General features: G+C 49.6%; 1 protein-coding gene across 1 annotated transcript in view; it reads left to right on the top strand.

Moving 5' to 3' along the window:
• The first annotated feature begins 3,236 nt into the window (after positions 1-3,236).
• SCUBE2 (signal peptide, CUB domain and EGF like domain containing 2) overlaps positions 3,237-20,291 on the top strand; it is a 62,260-nt gene continuing 45,205 nt past the window's right edge. Inside the window, exons 1-4 of the mRNA XM_087821721.1 lie at positions 3,237-3,393; positions 4,463-4,585; positions 10,783-10,908; positions 15,693-15,827. Of these exons, the coding sequence (XP_087677847.1) occupies positions 3,237-3,393; positions 4,463-4,585; positions 10,783-10,908; positions 15,693-15,827 (541 nt within the window). The remainder of the gene's footprint in view (positions 3,394-4,462; positions 4,586-10,782; positions 10,909-15,692; positions 15,828-20,291) is intronic.

Below are 20,291 nucleotides of genomic sequence, written 5' to 3'. Positions count from 1 at the left end.
CAGCGTAATGACCATGAGATGCCTCCACGTTGTTGCCTGCGTTAGAGTTTGGTCATTCTATCGCTCCATAGTATCCCACTGAGTGAATATGCCACAGTGAGTTCATGCATTCTTAGTTGGTGGACACCTGGGTTATTTCCAGTTTTGTGCTGGTGGGAATACAGCTATTATGAACATTCTTGTACATGTCCTTTGGTGCACATTTGCACTAATTTCTCTGGAGTATATACCTAGAGGTGGGTAGGCGTGTTTTGCTACGGTAGATACAGCCTCACAGTTCTCCAGAGCGGTTATATGAAGGGAGTTTTGACTTTAGTCCCAGGAAGACTGGGAGGGGTATGATGAAATTTACGTTCCACTCTGGCAGCCACTGTGGAAGCTACGCCGAGAGGGGGTGGGATCCTCCACAGGGAGGCCAGTGAGGGCCATGGGCAGGGCCAACAGACCCGCTGAGGGGTGACGAGGCCCTGAGCTCAGGCCGTGGGCGTGGAGGAGGGGATGGTTTTGAGAGACGGTAAGAAAGCAGGGTTGACGCAACTGTGTGGATGTGGTGGGGAGGGAGAGAACGACGTCCAGGATGCCGCCAGGTCTCTGAGCCGCTGTTGGCAGAAGGGAGGCGGGTTTTCCTAAGAGGGAGCATTGAGAAGGAGCAGACTTGAGGCAGACAAGCTCCCTTTTGAACAGACTGAATCTGAGGGCCCTCGGGGAGATGGAGGTGAAGGTAGCCAGGAGGCGGCTGGATGCGCAGGACTGAAGCTGAGGGGGGAGATCCGAACTGGAGGTTTCTGTTACGGAACCAAGGAATGTGTGAACCACGGGAAGAGAGTGTGAAAAGGGGACCCCAAGCTGATCAAGGAGGCTTTTCCTGAGAGGTAGGAGGACAACCAGGAGCTTGCCTGACGTGATAAAAACCCAGGGGAAGGGGATTTTCCAAAAGGAGTTTCCAGAGGCTGCTGAGGAGTCAAAAAAGAGGGTCATTAAAAGGGATCCTATGTATACAGAGTTTAACCTAGTCACTGGCGGCGCAGGGGCACCCAGGAGTCTCCGTTTCGACAGTCTGGTGCCAGAAGCCCACACCAATGCGACGGGCTGGCCGACTGGGCCGCCTCTGCCCTCAGGCCCGTCTCGCAGTCCCGGTGCAGGGGCAGTGCTGTGGCCTCTCGGAGAAGTCTGTGGGGACCTCAGCTGGACAACAGGGGGCAGACGGCAGCTGGCGCATGGCTCACCAAGTCCCTCCTGACACTGGGACACTGCAAACACTACATTTGTACACAAATATCCCCTGGAGCCTTTCTCCTAGGGAAATTCCCAGTTGTAAACCATATTGACTTTAATCCGAAGTGTCAGAAAGGTTGCCCAGGACTCTGGGAGCCACCCAGCTGAAAGCACATTTGTATGAAGGTTGGGGCAAATAAAATAGAATTCAGAGCATTTTTTAAGATCTGTGCCAGTGGTGAACTTTTCCAGGAAACATGACAAAAATTGACCCTCCTAGGCAAAAGAGCACTGGGTCTTATCATTACTCACTTGTATTCTTACTGAAATATAAACTTGGGGGAATGGTGAAGAGAAAGAACAGCACATGTCTTATTTCTTTAGCAGGCACAAGGGGCTGGAGGAGGCTCCTGTAGAGTTTAATAGGCAGCTTTATGTATTTATATGCTTTGACTGGAGCTGAAGAGCTCTGTGCTACACAATGGGCGGTTTCTAGTTGGATTTTAAAAGAAAATAACTTTGATCATTTCAAAAGCAATGAAGCCTGATGCAGCGAAGAGAAAAGAGGGCGGTAATTTATGGCTACCATTAAGGACACAAAGACAAAGGCAGAGGGAACGTTCCACTAAGCGAAGATTTACAAATGTGTAAAAACCACCCTTATGCCTAGAAAAAGCAGAGTGTCTCTGTCCACACCAAACAAAAGGGGGTGGGAGGGAGAGGCAAAGGGCCGAAAAAGGGATGCAACCTGCCTGCCTTCACTGGGGATGAAAAGGTCAAAGGAAAAGCCACCACAGAAAAGTTATTTTCTCAGGTTCTCCATCAGGGAGCAACACTAGCAACTGAGGCCCAAAGAGGCACCCTCAGCCTGGGCACCCTGGGCATGGGAGGCACGGGAGCAGAGGAGGAGCGCAGAGCGGCCGGCCCTGGGAGGGGGGGCTCCTGGGAAGACGTTTTTGTGCATGGAGGGGGGGGATTTTTTGTGATGTTTATTTTTTTCTGATTATCAAAGAAATGAATAGATAGATATAGATGCAGACACAGATACAGATATAAATACAGGTACAAATGCACATGTATATATGTATATATTCATAGGAGAAAGTTTAACAAAGAGAAGCTCAAAGGACATAGAAATCGCCAAGCGTGGCGTCTGTCCGGCTCGGAGCCGCTGCTGCGTGTGTCCCTGCAGCGCCGCCGAGCGCGGGCCCGGGCCCCGGGCGGCGCTCCTTTCCGAGGGTGTCTCGCCGCGAGGGCCGGGTGACAGGCGCCCCGCGTCTGCAGGGCCAGGCCCGACGTGCGAGCCGCGGTCACGCATGCCCCGTGCCCGGCGGAGTCTTGCCCCGGCGGCTCACCGACGGCCAGCCGCCTCCCTCCGCCCGCAGGCTGCCCTCCAAGAGGCCCGCCACTGGCTTGCAGGGAAGCGCACATTTTCTGCGGCGCCTCTGGGCCCGCAGTGCGCCAGCCTCAGCGTGCCCGGGCCGGGGGCGCCGCCCTCGGAGGCTGTGGGGCGGGATGCGGCGCGGGCCGCCCTCCCCTGCGCTCCCGCGTCGCCGCCCGCGGGTCGCCGCCGTCCGTCCACACCGCCCGCCCGAGTGCGGGGCGCAGAGCCCCAGGCGGCTTCGGGCTCGGGGACCGAGGACTCTGAGCCCCCGGACGCCTTCGGGCCCAAAGGGCCGCTCGTGCTCGCAAGCGGGACCGCAAACAGGCGGCGCGGGGGGCTCCCGCGGGGCGGGGCGGGGCGGGGCGGGGCGGGCGTGCGGCGCGGGGCCGGGCCGGGCCGGCCGCTGACAGCCGCCCTCGGGCCGCCGAGGCCGCGCCCCCCGCGCCCCGGATCGAGCGGGAGGGAGGGGCGGGAGGGGCGGCACTGCCCCGCGCCCCCGCCCCCGGGAGGACCGTGTGAGAATGAGGCCGGGGCCGGGGGCCGGGCGGGGCCAGGCGGGCGTCGGAGCGGCGGGCAGGTCCCCGCGCACACCTCCCGCAGCCGCCGAGCTCGCCGCGCCGCCGCCGCCGCGCCTTCCATGGGGGCCGCCGGCCGCGGCTGTCCCGGGGCGGCCCGCGCGCTGCTGCCGCTGCTGCTGCCGCTGCTCCTGCCCCTGCCCCTGCCCCCGCCCGCGGCCGCCCTGCCCGCGGCCGCCCCGCCCGCGGCCGCCCCGCCCGGCCCGCGGCCGCCCGAGGGTGAGTTCCGACCAGGGGCGCACCTGGCGGCCGGCCTGCTCCCCGGCCCTGCCCCCGGCCGCCGAGGCCTCACCGCGGCGGGGCTGGAGGCCCGGGGCGCCTCGGACCCGGGGCCGCCGACAGTCCGCCCGCCCGGCCCCGGCCGGGGTCGCCCGCCGTCGGCCCCCCGCGAGCGGGGAGGGCGCCGGAGCCCGGGTCCGGTCCTGCGGTCCAGCTGCGGAGGCCGAGGGGCCGGACGCACCGCGGGCTTTGTCCTGCGCTCGGGCCGGAGGCTCCCCCGGGGCCGCGGGGCTGCGCGGGGCTGCGCGGGGCGTTCCGTCGGCGGGCGGCCCCGGGGCCCGGGCGCTGGGGGCAGGGCAGCCTGGCCGGGGGCGGCCGGGAGGAGCGCCCGACGGTCCCCGCTCCCTGGACTCGCAGCGCTTTCAGAACTTTAGTTTTTAAGTAACGTCCCGGAGCGGTGTCAACCGGGAAACGCCCCTGCCAGGGCCCGGGCGCGGGGAGAGAGGGCGAGCGGTGGCGAAGGGGTGGGCACGGCCCCCGCACCGTCGGGAAGCTCCGTCTGCTCCGGGCGCAGGGCGAGCCTCCCCCGCCCCGACGGGAGCTGCTGGCTTTTCAGAGCTGCCTGGCCACACGTGTAGGCGCTTACTACCCCTCACGCATGTGCCAGGCAACAGGGACACGGCCCCAATCTGTAATCCAGGGGGGGAGGCAGGCAGGACAGCCGTGACCACCCTGTGTGCTGTGTGCTATGACAGGAGACAGATGGGGGGGGGGGAGCACACCTTGGGGCACATCTCACCTACACCAGGGGGTCATGGCAGGCTTCCTGGAGGAGGAGGATCTGAGCTGAGTCTTGAAGGCGCATAGAAAGGGTGGGGAGTCGGAAGGCTCAGGCTGTGCCTGGAACAGCATCTGGAAATGGTATGGTTCATCCCAGGGACTCTGAAGCAGGTTAGCTGGTGAGGAGTGAAGTGGGGTGGGCTGGTGGGAGATGATACTAGAGAGGGGCCAAGGTCAGAACACACAGGGCTTGGGGCACCATACCAGGAGCTGCTGTGCTCTTTTGCAGATGTGGATGAGTGTGCCCAAGGGCTAGATGACTGCCACGCCAATGCCCTGTGTCAGAACACACTCGCCTCCTACAAGTGCTCCTGCAAGCCTGGCTACCAAGGGGAGGGCAGGCAGTGTGAGGGTAAGTGTCTTGGGGACCAGTGGTGGGTGGGCCAGCAGGGGAAGCTCCCACCTCCTCAGGTCTTGTAGTGGCCACTCATGTTGGTTCCCTCAAGTCATATCCCCCACTTTCTGAAACGCATTTCAGATCCTTAAAGGACTGGGAACATCAGGTCTTCCCCAGAGCTGATCATAGTTTCACCTGGTTCTGAAATATCCTTTGTGTCTAGCTTCTAAAATGGAAAAGAGGTGTTTTAGTATGTTTTGGGGCACTCAGTTTGGGGGCAGAAAGTCAGTCGCTGTATTGATCAGGAGGGCTGTGCCGGCCAGAGCAGGGCAGATCCTGCTCTTCCTTGGGGCAGTTTGAGCCTTCTCTCTTGAGTCTGAGTGCCCGAGTCCTGCCCTCTCCTGCAGGCTCTGGAGCTCCGCCTTGTCCATGGCTCTGGGCGGTTTGGCATTGTGACCTGCCATGCTTTAGAGCTACATCAAGGGCCTGCCTCTTTTGGAGCTGCAAGGTCACCCTGGAAAGATGTGTACAGAAGGATATTTTAAGCCCTTAGAGCTCCAGATCATCTGGACTCTGCCATTTTGAGTTCTTGGCCACTGGGGGTTAGTTCAGTGTCATGAACTCTGAAGTTCAGAACTAGCTGGAGACTGGGCCCTTATGGGAGGAAGCTGTTCTCGGGGATGGAAATCATAGCATGTTGGGGCTGGCAGGGCTTTTCAGGGAGCTGTGAGCCACGCCCTTCCTTCATTTTACAGATCAGAATACTGAGGCCCAGGGGAATTGGGGAAGGGACTTGTGGCTATGATCACACAATTAGCCTGCAGGTAAAAGAAAGGTCTCTACTTGAGCTCTGTCCCTGGTCCCACATCTCTCCTATTCACTCAGCCTCCTGGTGTCCCTCTTTGGTTGGGTGAGAAATCATAATATTTATGGTCTCCTTTTCGCTGATGAGCAAAACTCCTACCTCTTCCATCGGAGGAGGCGTGCTCCTGGTCAGGTGCACAGCAAGTGGGGTTGGTGGTCCATTCATAAAGCACTTCCATTTCTCCAAGTTCATATTTTTTCAGAGATAGACAACCATCTCTCTACCTGCCCTACATCATGGGAAGCCAAAAGGCTACCTCTCCCTGAAACATCTGTCTGTCAATTCCTCCATACCACACCCTCACCATATTAAATATTCTATTTACACTGTTAGAATTCACACATGTTGGTACCCTGCTTGGGGAAAAAAACGTTCACTTTTTCACTGTGTCCTCTGGTCACTGTGTCCTCTCTGGGGGGCAGGAACCATGCCATGGTTTCTTTTGGATAAAGTGCGTATTTAGTAAATGGTGGTGACTGACAGGTGGAAAGATTTTCCTTATTTTAGCTGTTGGGTTTGACATATCACAAATAAAACTGAATTGCTAACAGTTTATAGTTTGAAAAGTCTATTTAGTTTTAAATAGCAAATGATTCACTGGCATTGTTGCTTTTATATATTTAAATTGCTTTTAAAGCAATATGTGATTTGTGTTAAAAAAGACAAGCAACACAAAAAAGTAAAAAGCAGAAAATTAAAGACCTGCCTCTTCCTTTTACCCACAGGTAATCACCATTAACAGGGAGCATATATTCTTTGCATTTCACACTCAAACCCTAGGAGTGATTCATAAGTGGCTTTAGATAAAAGATATTTTATTCTAAACTATCTTTTCTTTTATCTCAGACTTTGGAGAGGGGATGTTTCAGTCAGTACTCAGTATATGGTCCTTACTTCTCAGTGGAGGGAATTGAATTAAGTTTAACAAAGATGAATCTAAACTTGATCTTTGTATATGGAGCTGTATTTTTTTTTTTTTAACTTTTTACTCAGAGCCCTAGCCAGTTTGGCTCAGTGGTTGGAGCGTCGGCCTGCGGACTGAAGGGTCCCGGGTTCACTTCTCGCCAAGGGCACGTCTTGGTTGCAGGCTTGATCCCTGAGGGGCGCATGCGGGAGGCAACTAATCGATGTGTCTCTCTCACATCAATGTTTCTCTCTCTCTCCCTTCCACTTTCTGAAAAGCAATGGAAAAAATATCCTTGGGTAAGGATTCAAAACAAAACAAAACAAAAACCAACTTTTTACTTAGACATTATTTTAGGCTTCAGAAAATCTGCAAAAATAGTGCAGAAGTCACATGTGCCCTTCATTTATCTTACCCAAATATTAACAACTTATATAACTACAATACAGCATCAAAACCAGGAACTTAGCATCGCCACAATATTACTAGCTAAACTATAGACCTTAATTACACTTATCTGTTGTCCTCCAATCTGTGATAGTCCCTCAGTCTTTCCTGGTTTTTCAGGACAGGGACACTTGATGAGTACTGTTCAGTTCTTTCTCACGATAAGCGCTGATAGGGCAGGAATTGAACAGATAAGAGAATTTCCTATGTTTTCTCATGATAAGAGCGTGGTTATGCATTTGTAGTGATACAAGAGTAAAGCTTTGACAAGGCTGCTACAGAGCTGCTGTTGTGCATCGCACGGGGGGGGGGGGGGGGGGGGCGGCTCGCAATGTCAACATGTTCCCAGGTGGTGTTCACACTGATCACCTGGTTAAGGTGGTATATTACGGGTTTCTCCACTGCAAACTTAGTATTTTCCCCCGTTTCAGTAGATACATGTCTTGGGGCTGATAATTTCAGCCTATGCTAATTATTCTGTTTCTTCTCCAATCTTTGCCCACGGATTTTATTTTAATTTTATTATTATTATCTTTTAATCCTTGCCCGAGGATATTTTTTCCATTGCTTTTCAAGAGAGTGGAAAGGGTGGGGGAGAGAGAGAGAGAAACAGCTATGTGAGAGAGATGCATCGATTGGTTGCCTCCTGCTCTCATGCCAACTGGGGCCGGGGATCGAGGCTGCAACCGAGGTACATGCCCTTGGCTGGAATTGAACCTGGGACCCTTCAGTTTGCTGGTCAACGCTCTAACCACTGAGCAAAATTGACTCAGGCTGCCCACAGTTGAATTTTGCTTGCAACAATTATTACTGTGGTATGTGCCTCTCGGTAATTTTGTATTTCCATTGTGCCTTATATATTTATTAAATTAGGATTCTTCTGTAAGGAAGATTCCTTCCCCCCCATTTATTTATGCATTGATTTATGTATTTATGCCAGTATGTACTTGTGGGTATGTACTTAATTATATGTATAGTTACTTATTTTTGGCTCAAATTGTTTTAGCTTTAGCCATTAGGAGCTCCATCGCATTGTCTCCTGTGTCCTTTTTACATGAGAAACGTCTTATTTTTTGGTGCCACAAGCTGCTCCAGACTCATCTTGTATTTTCCCCACCCCAGTCCTAGAATCAACCACTTCTCCAAGGAACCCTCATTTCTTTTATTGGAAAATGGGGTGTAGAAACCAAAATCTGGATGTTTAATGTTTTCATTGTTACTGGGGTGATTACTCCTGGATCCTCTCAGTGGACAGACCTAAAAAAATATATGTATGTTTACTAACCCCCACATACACACATATCTCTATTAATTTCTTATTTCTATCTCTTTGTGTGTGTATGTGTGTGTGTGAGTGTATATATGTACATATGAAACAGTGAGTTACACTGATATTTTGGATTCCAAAACAATACCACAATATTCATTCTAACCTTTCTTTTTGCTTATTCATAACTTTTTTCTCCAAAAGCGAGAAACTTGGTTCTCACTATCTGCAATATGTTTACCAGTTTGTTCAGTCCCAGTATACAAATGAAGTATTTACAGAATTATCAATCTATAATCCTTGAGTAATACAGGTTTAATTAGAGTACAGTCTTTGTATATAGCTGTTCTTGTTTTTAACCTTGCAACAGCCAGTCAAGATACTGTTTTTCAAAGTTACTTAGGCTGTACTTTTCTTCCCCATTCCCTTCAGTGTGGTAATATTATTTATTTATAATACAGTATATTCATTTGTTTCTATTTGTATTGCATTTTTAATCCCTCCCTTCACCCCCACCCCTGCTTCCTGATTAATTGTATGTACATATGTATGGAGGTGTATATGTATTCATGTGTGTATGTAAAACACTGTGGTTCTGAGAGTCAGGGCTATATTAAAACTCAGAGAAGAGTTACTCCCTCCTCCTGTTTCTATTACCCTGTTCCTATTTCTCCTTCTCTCTGCCCCTTTTCCCACACACTGTGGTTCACCATCTCTGTAGTTTCTGGTTTATCCTTCCTGTATTTCTTTTACACAAATAAGCAGCTAAATGTGTATTTTATTTTTAGCTACTTTATTATTAAAATTTACATACCATAAAATTCACTAATTCTAAGTAATTGTACAAATTAATGATTTTGGGTAAATTAGTTGAGTTGTGCACCCAACTAGCGTTGCATAATACAGTTTTCAAACATTTTCCTCATCTCAATCAGATCCCTCATGCCCATGTACAGTTAGTTAATCCCTGTCCCCAGCTCCAACTCCAGGCAACCACTAATCTATTTTCTGTGTCTACAGATTTGCCTTTTCTGGACAATTCATATAAATGGAATCATACAATATGTGGTCTTTTGCGTTTGTCTTTTTTCACATAGCTTTTGAGGTTCATCTGTGTTGTAGCCTTTATTGGCATTTCATTCCTTTTAATTGTTGACTAGTATTCTGTTGTATAGATATACATATTTTATATGTATGGATATACATTCACCAGCTGATAGACATTTGGGTTGCTTCTACTTTGGGGCTATTATAAATAATGTTGCCATGAATATTCACCTGCAAGTCATTGTGTGGACATGATATTACCTTTCTCTTGAATATATACCTAGGAGTAGAATTTCTGGGTTATATATGTTCAACCTTTTAAGGAACAGCCAAATTGTTTTCCATAGTGGCTGTGCCATCTTATATTATCATTAGCATGTCTGAGGGTTTCCATTTCTCCATATCCCTGCCAATATTTGTCATTGTCTGTCTTTTTATTGTAATTATTCTAGTTTTAATTTGAATTACCCTAATAACTGATGATGTTGACCATCTTTTCATGTGCCTATTAATCATTCACAGTTCTTCTTTGGTAAAATGTCTATTCAAATCTTTTGCCCATTCTAAAATGGAGTTGTTTGTTTTCTTATTGTTGAGTTGTAATAGTTCTTTGTAAGTCCTTTATAAGGCATGTAATTTACAAGTATTTTCTACCAATCTGTGGCCTGTCTTCATTTTTTTAATGGTGTCTTTTGAAATGCAAGTCTTTAATTTTGATAAAGCCCAACTTATAAATGTTAAAATATATGGATTTTATGTTTGGTGTTGTACCTAAGAAATCTTTACCTAACCCAAGGTCTCAAAAATTTTCTCATAAAAACTTTATATTTTCTCTTAAAAGCTTTATAGTTTTAGCTCTTACATTTAGGTATCTGATCCATTTTGAGTTTGAGTTTTGCATATGGTGTGAGGTAAGGGCCTAAATTAATCTTTTTGCATATTGATATCCAATTGTCTCACCACCATTGGTTGAAAAGACTATCATTTCTCCTGACAAATTGTCTTAGCACTTTTGTCTCAAATCAGGTGACCATAAATATGAGGGTTTATTTCTGGTCTCTCAGTTCTGTTTCATTGATCTCTATGTCTGTCTTTATGCCCATACCAAACACTCTCTTGATAACTATAGCTATATAGTAAGTGAAAGTCTTCCAGTTTTCCTTTTTCAAAATTGTTTTGGTTCTTCTGAGTCTTTCCCATTTCCGTATAAATTTTAAGATAAGCTTATCAATTTCTGCAACAACAACAACAACAACAAAAAACCCAGTTGGAATTTCTTGTGTGTGTGTTTTTTGTATCCCCTTGTTTTCTACACAAAGATAGGATACTACAGAGGCTCTTTTGCATTTTTCTTTTACTTAATAGTATATCCTGGAAACCACTCCAAATCAGTTCATAGAGATCTTTATCATTGTTTTTTAACAGCTGCATAGAACTTCGTTGAGTAAATGTACCATAATTCTTCAACTACTTTGTTATGTACGGGCATTTAGGTTGTTTTTAGTATTTTGTAATTACAAATGCTACAGTGAGTAATCTTTGGCATATTTATTTTCCTGTTGTTGGAGATGTATCTTCGGGGTAGAGTCCTAGAAGTGGGATGGCTGGTTGAAAGGTAAATATATATTTCTCCATACTGAAGAAATAGCATCTGACTGGTTTATGTCTCTTTTATGCCGTAGACATTGATGAATGTGAAAACGAGCTCAAAGGAGGCTGTGTCCACGACTGTTTGAATATTCCAGGCAATTACCGCTGCACTTGTTTTGATGGCTTCATGTTGGCTCATGATGGTCATAATTGTCTTGGTAAGGAGAACGGTTGGGAATGGCAATTCTCCTTTACCCTCCGGCACCCCACCCCATGTTTTCCTTTGATGAAATGCCCATTAAAACAAAAAGGGGATCAGAGACTTGTGTTTTCTGGCCCCCTAGAAATCATACTCTCTGACGGAAAACCAGGTAAAGTGTTTTCACTTTTACTGCGATCATTCATAATATAAAACCTCCACTAGTCCAAGGAGGCGGGCGGGCATCATCATTACTACTTATTGACTTTCCAGCATTGACTTGCCCACTTTAAGATCTTTGATTTTGTGTTAAAAGGGTCTTGACTTTGACCCATTTCTTTAATGCTGTAGGTGTCTCTATTCTAGAATTAGGTAAAACTACTTGTCCTGTAGAACCCGAGTATATGCTGAGTTGCATCCAGGTAGACCCCCCTTTTTTTCTTGAAATAGAGATTCAAACAGAAACCCTCCAGCAACATCCCCCTAGGATCCCACTAAACAGAAACAGCTGTTGGAGTTTTAGTCCCTGAGTTAGGGACTGCGAAGAATGGGGTTTGCATTGGTTTCTTATGTTAGGAATAAAATAGAACTTAGAAAGAGCAAGCAACTGGGTAGGGCCGGGTGGTGGGCAGTCCTGGAGAATACAGTACACCTGGCAGGCAGATATGTTGGTCGGTTTGCATTTTAAGGCTGGTGTTACCAATTGTGTGGAAGCACACGATGGGAGACAAATGGCATCAGGTTCCCCTTGACACTGGTGACCCTTCATGCGGCTGACCCACTGATGTCCTCTTGGTTGACCCAGGCCCTGGCTCTGTGGGGGCAGCTGTTCAGATGCTCCCTTACAGTGCAGTGGGAACAGCCACTTGATCAAATGCTTTGAGATCAGCATTAAAGTCCCAGATAAGTGTGGGCAGAAGTTGTATTTTGTGTGAAGTATTTTCCTTTTGGACTCATGCCTCAGATGACCTTTGTCCACTTCAGTGTCACCGGGAGCCTCATCCTGATGCAAACTCTGTCCCTTCCTGTCTGTGCCCCGTGTAAGAGGTTAGGCTTTGGTTAGACCGCTTGGCTTGACGGAGGGCTGGAGGGTCACTAAGCCCTTTTCAGACTTTGTAGGCCATCAGTACCACAAAAAGGCACATTAGAGAGAGAATCCTGATGGCAGCAACACTGAGGTTAATGAAAGCCTCAAGCAAAGGAAATCACTTTTAGTGTATAATTTTTGGGAAGCATACATGTATTTGTGCAGTTTTTTTGGTTGTTGATTTTTGTTTTGTTTTTACTATATTTTGGGGGAAATCTCACATTTCCCTTTGAGTTGCCAACAGTAGCGTTTTGAAGGTTTGTATCTGATGGCAGATGCAGTCATAACAGTTATGCTCAAACCCATAGCCTGGGAGAAGTGTGAGCTTCCTAAGAACAAGAATTGGAACCATCCAGAAGTTAGGACCTGGGCTAGGGTTGGGTGGGGTGGTTCTGAGGGGCACAGGCCTGCTCAGAAATCCTGAGGCTCGGAGTCCTTCCTTGCCTGGCCACTAACACAGATATTTTAGCAGACTATCTCCATTTCCCATCTTTGGGGTCTCTTTGTGGGTTTGGTAGCAAGGATCTGCCTTGCGGAAAGATCCTGAGCATCCACTGACTGTATCTGAACGGGCTGAGGATTCTTTAAAAGGAAGACATGAGAAAACAAAGTGGTACACTAAGAAGAGCAGGGCCAGCATCCATAGACCTCTCGGCCAGTTAGACTTGCAGGGCTGAAGCATTTTGTGACCAGAAACAAGCTCAGAGCCAGAACTTTTCAGGAGCTGCAGTTTTCCTGTGTTCTCTGGGATGAGCCCTCGCTTCTCCTCGGCCCCCTTAACCACACATCAGCCACAGATATATTAGCCAGAATCTACACAGTACAAATACCACTTAGCTCTGGCACTGACCCCAGAGTCGTCCAAGACCTGAATGCTGTGAGCCTGGAAAATGAAACACAGCCCTTTAATGCCGCTCACCCACCTGAATTCAGTTCCTATTTACTGAGCTTCTGGAAGCAGGCCTAGCTCTTTGGTTTTGTAGCAGTGGTTCTCCACTCTGGCTGCATGTTGGGATCACTTAAGTTTAAAACAACACCATGGCCACCCTGGCTGGGTGTTACAGTTGGTTGAAGCTCTGTCCCGTGCACCAAAGGTTGTGGGTTTGATTCCTGGTCAGGGTACATACTCAGGTTGTAGGTTCAATCCCCGGTCGGGGGTGCGTAAGGGAGGTAACCAATCAATCTTTCTCTCTCACATCGATGTTACTCTCTCTCTCCCCCTCCCTCTAAAATCCATAAAAATGTGTCCTGTGGTAAGGATTAAAAAATATTAATTGCCTGGCCGGGCATGGCTCAGCGGTTGAGCATCGACCTAGGATCCAGGAGATCGGGGTTCGATTCCCGGTCAGGGCACATGCCCTGGTTGCGGGCTAGGCAGCCGATCAATGACCATCTCATCATTGATGTTTCTATCTCTTTCTCCCCCACTCCTTTCCTCTCTCTGAAATCAGTAAAGATATGTTTAAAAATATATATATTATTTAACACCGTGGCCTAGGCTTCACCCAAGATGACTTTAATTAGTGTCTCAGGAGGTAGGTCCAGGCCTCAGGGTTCTAACATGCAGCCAGGGTTGTAAAACACTGTTTTACAGTCTGGAGAAACTCACCAACCTGTGATATAAACGTGTGCACGTGAACACGCACACTGCGTAGTAACCCAATCAGAGTGCCTCACCTAACCTGACACATCTCTAATTGCTCTGGAGAAAGGATTAGTGGGTTAGACGTGGGGCGGGGTGTGGCAGCTCAGAGGAGGGCACCCCTTTACCCAACAGCAGGCCAGGGTTTGGTGTCCTGGGAAACATCTCTCGGGCTCCCGGTGAGCCCTCGCTGCGGAGCACAGGCCAGGTGTGTTCCCGCGTGGCTCCTCCTCAGGAATGTGCTCCCTTCACCCTTTGGCACAAAAAGGGCAAGTTTGTTAGGCTCCGGGGGATGGCTCGAGTCCCATCAGTTTAGGAAGGCATCTGCTCGGTGTGGGAAGGCCCATGACTCTGAGATCTGAAGCTTGAAACCAGATAACAGATATTTAAATGTGAATTTTCTTGTTACGGATGTGCCAAGGAGCTAGTGATAGGCACCCGGGAAATCAGGCTGGAAAAAAGAAATGGCTTTTCTCTCAGCCTTCTCCTTGAGCCTCTGTCACATCTGAGACTTTTCTGGAAGTTTCCTCCTCTTTGTCTCTGGCGGCTCTGTGCTCTCCTGCTTGCTTGCTCATACATTGGAGAGTTCGGGTGCTGCTGCGGGTTCCAGGGCTGTGTTAAATAAAACACACGTCTTGGTCCTCAGGGAGTTTGCAGTCTGGTGGAGATGGATAAAGAAAAGATTTTGAGGAGTCAAAAAGCACAAATTAAAAACACATTTTTTTTGAGAACGTAGCTCAGTAAGTATTTTGATGAAGCCGTGGGCATGTGACTCAGTGGGAGGGTCCCCACCCTGCGGGGGCATCTCCCTCCCTGTGTTTCTGGTGGCCCCTTCTCTGGGGCTCCTGCTGTCCCCTCTTTCTCCTCCTGCCCTTGGTATTCTCTCAAATTCTACCTCTGGGGCCTCCTTGCTCCCCTCTCTCCCTTCCCGCACTCCTGCCTTAGGCTTCCTCGTGTACATTCACCTATATCAGGCGTCACGAGTAAATGTGTCTTTACACGGGGGTGGGTTTCTCGCCCGGCTGCGCCTGCGGGGCCTCGCTGCGGATGCCGGCACCTCACACTGTCGCCTCCCCACGGCGTGGGGCTAACCGCTCTCCACCCCACCTCTCCCCAGTGCTGCTTCTCTCCATGTTCCTTGGCCCCCCGCCTCCTGCCCACACGGCTCCCCATCCTGCAGGCCCCCGTCTACAGTCCTCTTTTACTTCTTCCTCCCCAGGCGTCCCCCTCCAGGCCCCAGGTCCAGCCCCCCCAGTGCCAGGCGTGGCTGTTTCGGGCACTCGTGTGCAGCGGGGCTCCCAGGCCTCCGATTCCTCCCATTCCCTGCGTCCTTGCCTCTGCCGCCGCTTGTTCTGCCCAGCCCAGGGGGCTGACCCTGTCACCCCTGCTCCAGCGGGTCCCAACCGCCTCCCAAATGAAGTAGGCCCTTCTTTGCTTGTTATTCAAGGTCCCCCGCAGTGTGACCCCGAGTCCATCTCCCAGCCCTGTCTCCTGTAACTTCCTGCTTGTACCCGCGCTCCAGCCCCGGGGGATGACCCCCGTTACCTGCACAGGCGCCGTGCTCCCAGCCCCCCGCTAGTGCTCACGCTCCTTCTGCCCAGAATCCCTTCTCCTCACTTGTAATGGAAGGAACCCCACGGGGCCCGTCCTTCACCAGCTCTCCCATGAAACCCGTCCTGATACCCACAGCCACATGTGGCTCTTCCCTTTGCGCCACCTCTGACCATATGGCCTCATTACTTGTCCACGTGTCCCTTTCCCTCTCCTGAGGGCCTTGCTCTCTACGTTTTACTGGCTCCCCGGGCACTGTGCTTTGGAAAGAGGTGTTCAATCAATATTTACTGAACTGATGATCTCGTGTGCCTGTGGAAGGCCTATTCTGAGTGAGCCCCGGGCCCGTGAGGGTTGGTGCATCATCTGGGGGTCCCACTGGCTTCCATTCTTAGAGCTTCTGTGATGCAAGGACCAGAAGAGGGACCTTATCTCTGCTTAGTAGGAGTCCCCGAGCTGCCAGGCTGGGTGGGGCGTTTGAAACAGTCACCGAAGTAAAAAGGCTAAGCCTTCTCCCCTCCAGATGTGGACGAGTGCCTGCAGAACAATGGCGGCTGCCAGCACACCTGCGTCAACGTCCTGGGGAGCTACGAGTGCCGCTGCAAGGAGGGGTTTTTCCTGAGCGACAATCAGCACACCTGCATTCACCGCTCAGAAGGTATCTTTGCCCCGCTGTGGGTGGGGCCACGTCTGAGAATCTCCCACCCCCGGGGACTCTAGAAGGGAAGCTTGGGCCATAGAAAGTCTGGAGGCCTGAGGACAAGTCCAGACTCTGCGGCTGGGTAACCGTGGGCAAGTTATTGTAGCTTCTCCTTCACCTGGCAAAACAAGTGGCTGAGCTCTGAGGTCTCTTCAAACTCTCACATTCTCTGATTCTAATCTTTAAACAGAGTACATTTCAAACATGACTAGATGTCTCAGGAGAAATGGACAATCTGCCAAGTTTTTCAAAAGCGTGCTGCAAACCACAGCACCAAGTGCGAGCCTGCTCCCTGCTCGGGGTGGGTGGGGAAGGGCTGCAGCCTTCCAGCGCTTTGCCCCGTTTGCAGCCCTCGGCTAGATCTGGCCTTCCCTGTGTTTTGCATTTTTTTAACTCTGAGCCTCCGAGGCTCCAGGGAGCAGGGGACCCCCTCCCCAGACTTGGGCTCTCTGTGCTGTGGTTTTCTGCACCCATGTCACTTACCACTCCTCCATAAATTTGCAGAAAACTCTTGTCTTTTGATGGTTTTCGTTTTGTTCTCTCTGCTTTGACTCGATACCTTTTTTTAATTCTATTACTTCAGTGGCCTCTCGGGAGGGAGAGGCATTGAGTACATGTGGCCAGTCAGCCACTTTCTACCAAATGATGTGCTTTTGATTCTTCTCTGCTCTTTCTTAAGCCAAATAATCACACTTTGGTGGCTGCGTTTCTTCTCCAAGGGTTGCCTGTTCCTGTATTCAGAGGAGGTGCCCTAAATATTAGACTATTAACTCCTTTTGGCTGGTGCTGCTTACTCATTTACACAACTTAAGAATGAGGCCATTGTAAGTTCTTCTATTATTTAAGCACAGATTTTTAGGTTTATTATTTTAATTGTGGTTTCAGTGACTTTTCAAGGGTTTCTTTGTGGGAGATGACTTCTGCTTCATTTTCTAAGCATGACGGCTCCTTCCTTATACCTAACTGGAGAGCCTGTGCGAGTCCTAAGCGCTGTCAGAGAAAACACCGGAGCAGCAGGTTGATGGCTCTCACCGCCCCAGAGGCTCGCTGTCAGTGCCAGAGCAGGGCGTTCACACAGACTGCCTCTAATGACGCAGACCTGTCTCACGTAGGCTCGAGAGAGTAGCAGCTGGCTTTCATTTTCCTGCCTGTCTCTCTGGACTCTCCAGTGAGCTCTGCATCGTTGCGGAGGCAGAGTTCAGATACTGCTGAGTGCCAGTGATCTGGATCTCAGGGCATCTCCCCTTTGCTCAAAACTGCTTCCTGAGCCCTGGCCAGTTTGTCTCAGGGGTTAGAGTGTCGGCCTGCGACTGAAGGGTCCTGGGTTCTATTCCGGCCAAGGGCACACACCTGGGTTGCAGGCTCAATCCCAGCCCAGGTCAGGGCTCATGTGTCTCTCTCACATCGATGTTTCTCTCTCTCTCTCCCTTCCACTCTCTCTGAAAAAGCAATGGAAAAAAATATCCTCAGGTAACGGTAAAAAAAACAAAACAAACAAAAAAACCTGCTTCCTGAGAAGTCACTCTAGCTGCTTCTTCAGATGGCGGGGAAGGAGATGGGGCACCTGTAGGTCAAGCCATTGCTTGAACACCCCCAGTGTGGACCCCACCCACTCACCAAACCACTCACCCCTACCCTTGCTCTTCCAGTGTGGTGGCCTCTCTTTCCCCTTGGGCAACCCCCCCCCCCCCCCCGACTGATTCCAGACCCAGGCTCCTCATAACAGAAGTCAGCACTAAAGCAGTTTCTCTCCACAATATGTGTTTTCTAAATTTTCTACAATTCAGACATTCTTGGAACCCCTGAAGAGTATTTAAAATGCACATATTTGTCTGGAGCTAAAACCAAAATCCAAGAATATGAGTTGTGGTCTGGAAGCTCTCTGTGATTTCCCCCCGCTTTCCGACCTGACGGCTTGGCAAACCCGTGTCTGCGGGCGAGCCAACGGATTACAGCGCTCTGTAACCGAGATCCCTTCCATCCTCGGGTTTTAACTCTTCAAACAGAGCAATCTCTAAACGCTGTTCCTCTAGGATTTCCTCCTTGACATGCACATTAAACCCTTAGAAACTGTATTAAAACAGACTTTAAAACCCACAGATGATACTCGAAAAACGGTGAAAAGAAGGCAACACTGCAAGCTACTGTTTTCTGGTGTTGCTGTTGTTTTTAAGTAATTATTCACTGAATGTTCTTCGATCTGGGGAATCCTAACAGCTGATCCTGAGGGAAACAAAGCTCAAGCTATTGATTTAAAAAAAAAAAAATTCTTACAGACCCGAGGCTCTGACAGAGAGACTGTGTGTTTTCACCCATGTAATGGGGGTGGGCTGGAGAGAGACCTCGCCCCAGTCTGCCTTTGTCCCCATTCATGGGTGCTCAGGCTCTCAAAATGAGCAATCCTCTTTTGTTTTGTCTGCTCTGAGAATATTTTTAGATGTTTGTGCCGCTCTCTTTTCAGAGGAGTGGGGAAGGTGTCAGGGTCGTGAGGAAGGGGCTGTGCTCCCAGCAGGGCCTGTTTCCCGCTTTGTGGACTGTTCCTTGTCCTGTTGGCAAGGCATATTTTTATTTGGTTTCCAGAAGTATTCTTCACTGAGACCCCGAGCCTGGGCACTGCTAGAATGGGGCAGTTCTTATGTTTCTGAGCCGTTTCCCTCCTGGTGAGGTGACAACCCTAAACACGACTGCCAGGCCAGTTCCTGGGGGAGCTGGGGCCGTGGGCAGCTGGGCTTCCCGGTGTGGACCGGACCCATCTGCCTCCCCTAGGAGTGGCCTTCTTTGGAGTTGGGGTACTCTGAAAAGCAAGGGTCACCTCTTGAAAAGCCCTCAGCATCTCTAGAGCCATTTCAACCTCCATTATCTCCTGGTAAGTTTAGGTCTAGCTTGATACGATATGACATCAGGGAGCAACTTTTTCATGTATCTCTGTGGCACTGGGCACACAGTTCTCACAAAATATTTTTTGTGTAGTGAATTGCTCTCAGGTGGTCAAGGTGACTTTGCAAATGTCTAACAGACTTGTATAAACAGAGTGAAGAAGGAAAAGCAGCAGCTGATCCGTTTGGGGAGTGTCCTCTGCAGGTGTCCCTGTCACCACTTCTCAGGCACTGTTACCTGTACCCCGAGGTACTCCTGGTAACTGTCATTTCAGATGCTCTGCTGACCCAGTGGCCAGTGTAATGCTGTCCCTCCTGGGAGGACAGGACACTGCTTCCGGAGGCAGCTCTCACCTCCTGTGCCGTCTGGGCACTGGGAGAAATAACGTCTTCAGAAATCACCAGCCCGAGCAAAGAGAGCTTTCCGCTGACCCAGTGTGTTAATTGACAGCAGCCCCTGGCGTGGGCGAATGACTCCCAGCAACTTCCAGCAGACGGAGTGCCAGAGTTCAAAGGGCTCGTAACCATCAGATAAAAATCAAGATGGTTTTGGGAGATGGGATGGATTAACTGTTGCGCTCTCTTTTGGAACAGGAATGACATCTGTTTGTATTAAGCACTCATTCTGGTTAAGTACAGGTTGATGGCTCTGTGGTAGAATTGGAGAGAGGTGACTTGAATTCACTGGAACCAAGTGGCTCAGGTTTTGGGGGCACAATGCAGAACAGTGTGGGATCCTAGAGAAGTTGAATGAAAACTTTTGCTACTTATGTTTAAAACAGTGTTACTTCCATATTAGAAAGTGTCTTGTTAGTACAGAGTCAATGAGAACAAAATCTCTGCCTTCAGAGATGTTTTAGAGTTGCATTGCACAAATTTGAAGAAGTATCAGGAATGCACACTTAATAATGCACCACAAGCTGGAGTTTGGAGAATAACCTCGGATATGATAATAGCGCCTTCAGAATGCTGGCAGGAGTCAAGGTCTCCACGGGTTTTAGGATGAGGCACGATGCTGGCAAACCACAGGGGTGTCCACTTTGCTATGGCCCTGTCATTTCCATGTATGTTAAACCATCTGGGAAGATAACCACCTGTTCCCCTTCCTGCCACTATTACCACAAGATTGGGTCTAATGAAACAGAGTATACCCAAAAGAATTACACCGCAGCCCAAGCAAACCACATGCAGGAGGTCTCCCTCTGTTCTCTTTGCTGTCGTGTTGCTGTTGGATGACTCTGTTAGAGCCTGTGCCCCAAGCCTGCTGACAGAGGGGCCCAGGGACTAACTAGGGTGGTCACAAAGGAGAGGTCCCTGGTGGAGCCAAAATACAGTAGCCACAGTTATCTCCCAAGTGTGGATTTGGTGGGGCTAGAGAGGAGGGTGGGAATTTTCTGAAAATTGTCTTCAAGAGCACGTGAAAACATTGGGACTCTTCTTCAGCCTCTCTGAAGGTTTTCTTAGGGACACTCTCCTCTTCCCTTTGCATCCTTGCTCAGCATTGGTAACCAGTTCCTGGGCTCAGCAGGCTTCGATTCCACACTCA

Source organism: Miniopterus natalensis, chromosome 11 (assembly GCF_054644295.1).
Source record: "Miniopterus natalensis isolate mMinNat1 chromosome 11, mMinNat1.hap1, whole genome shotgun sequence".
NCBI lineage: Eukaryota > Metazoa > Chordata > Mammalia > Chiroptera > Miniopteridae > Miniopterus > Miniopterus natalensis.
The sequence above is the reverse complement of the archived record's forward strand: the minus strand, read 5'-3'. Positions and strand labels throughout refer to the sequence as shown.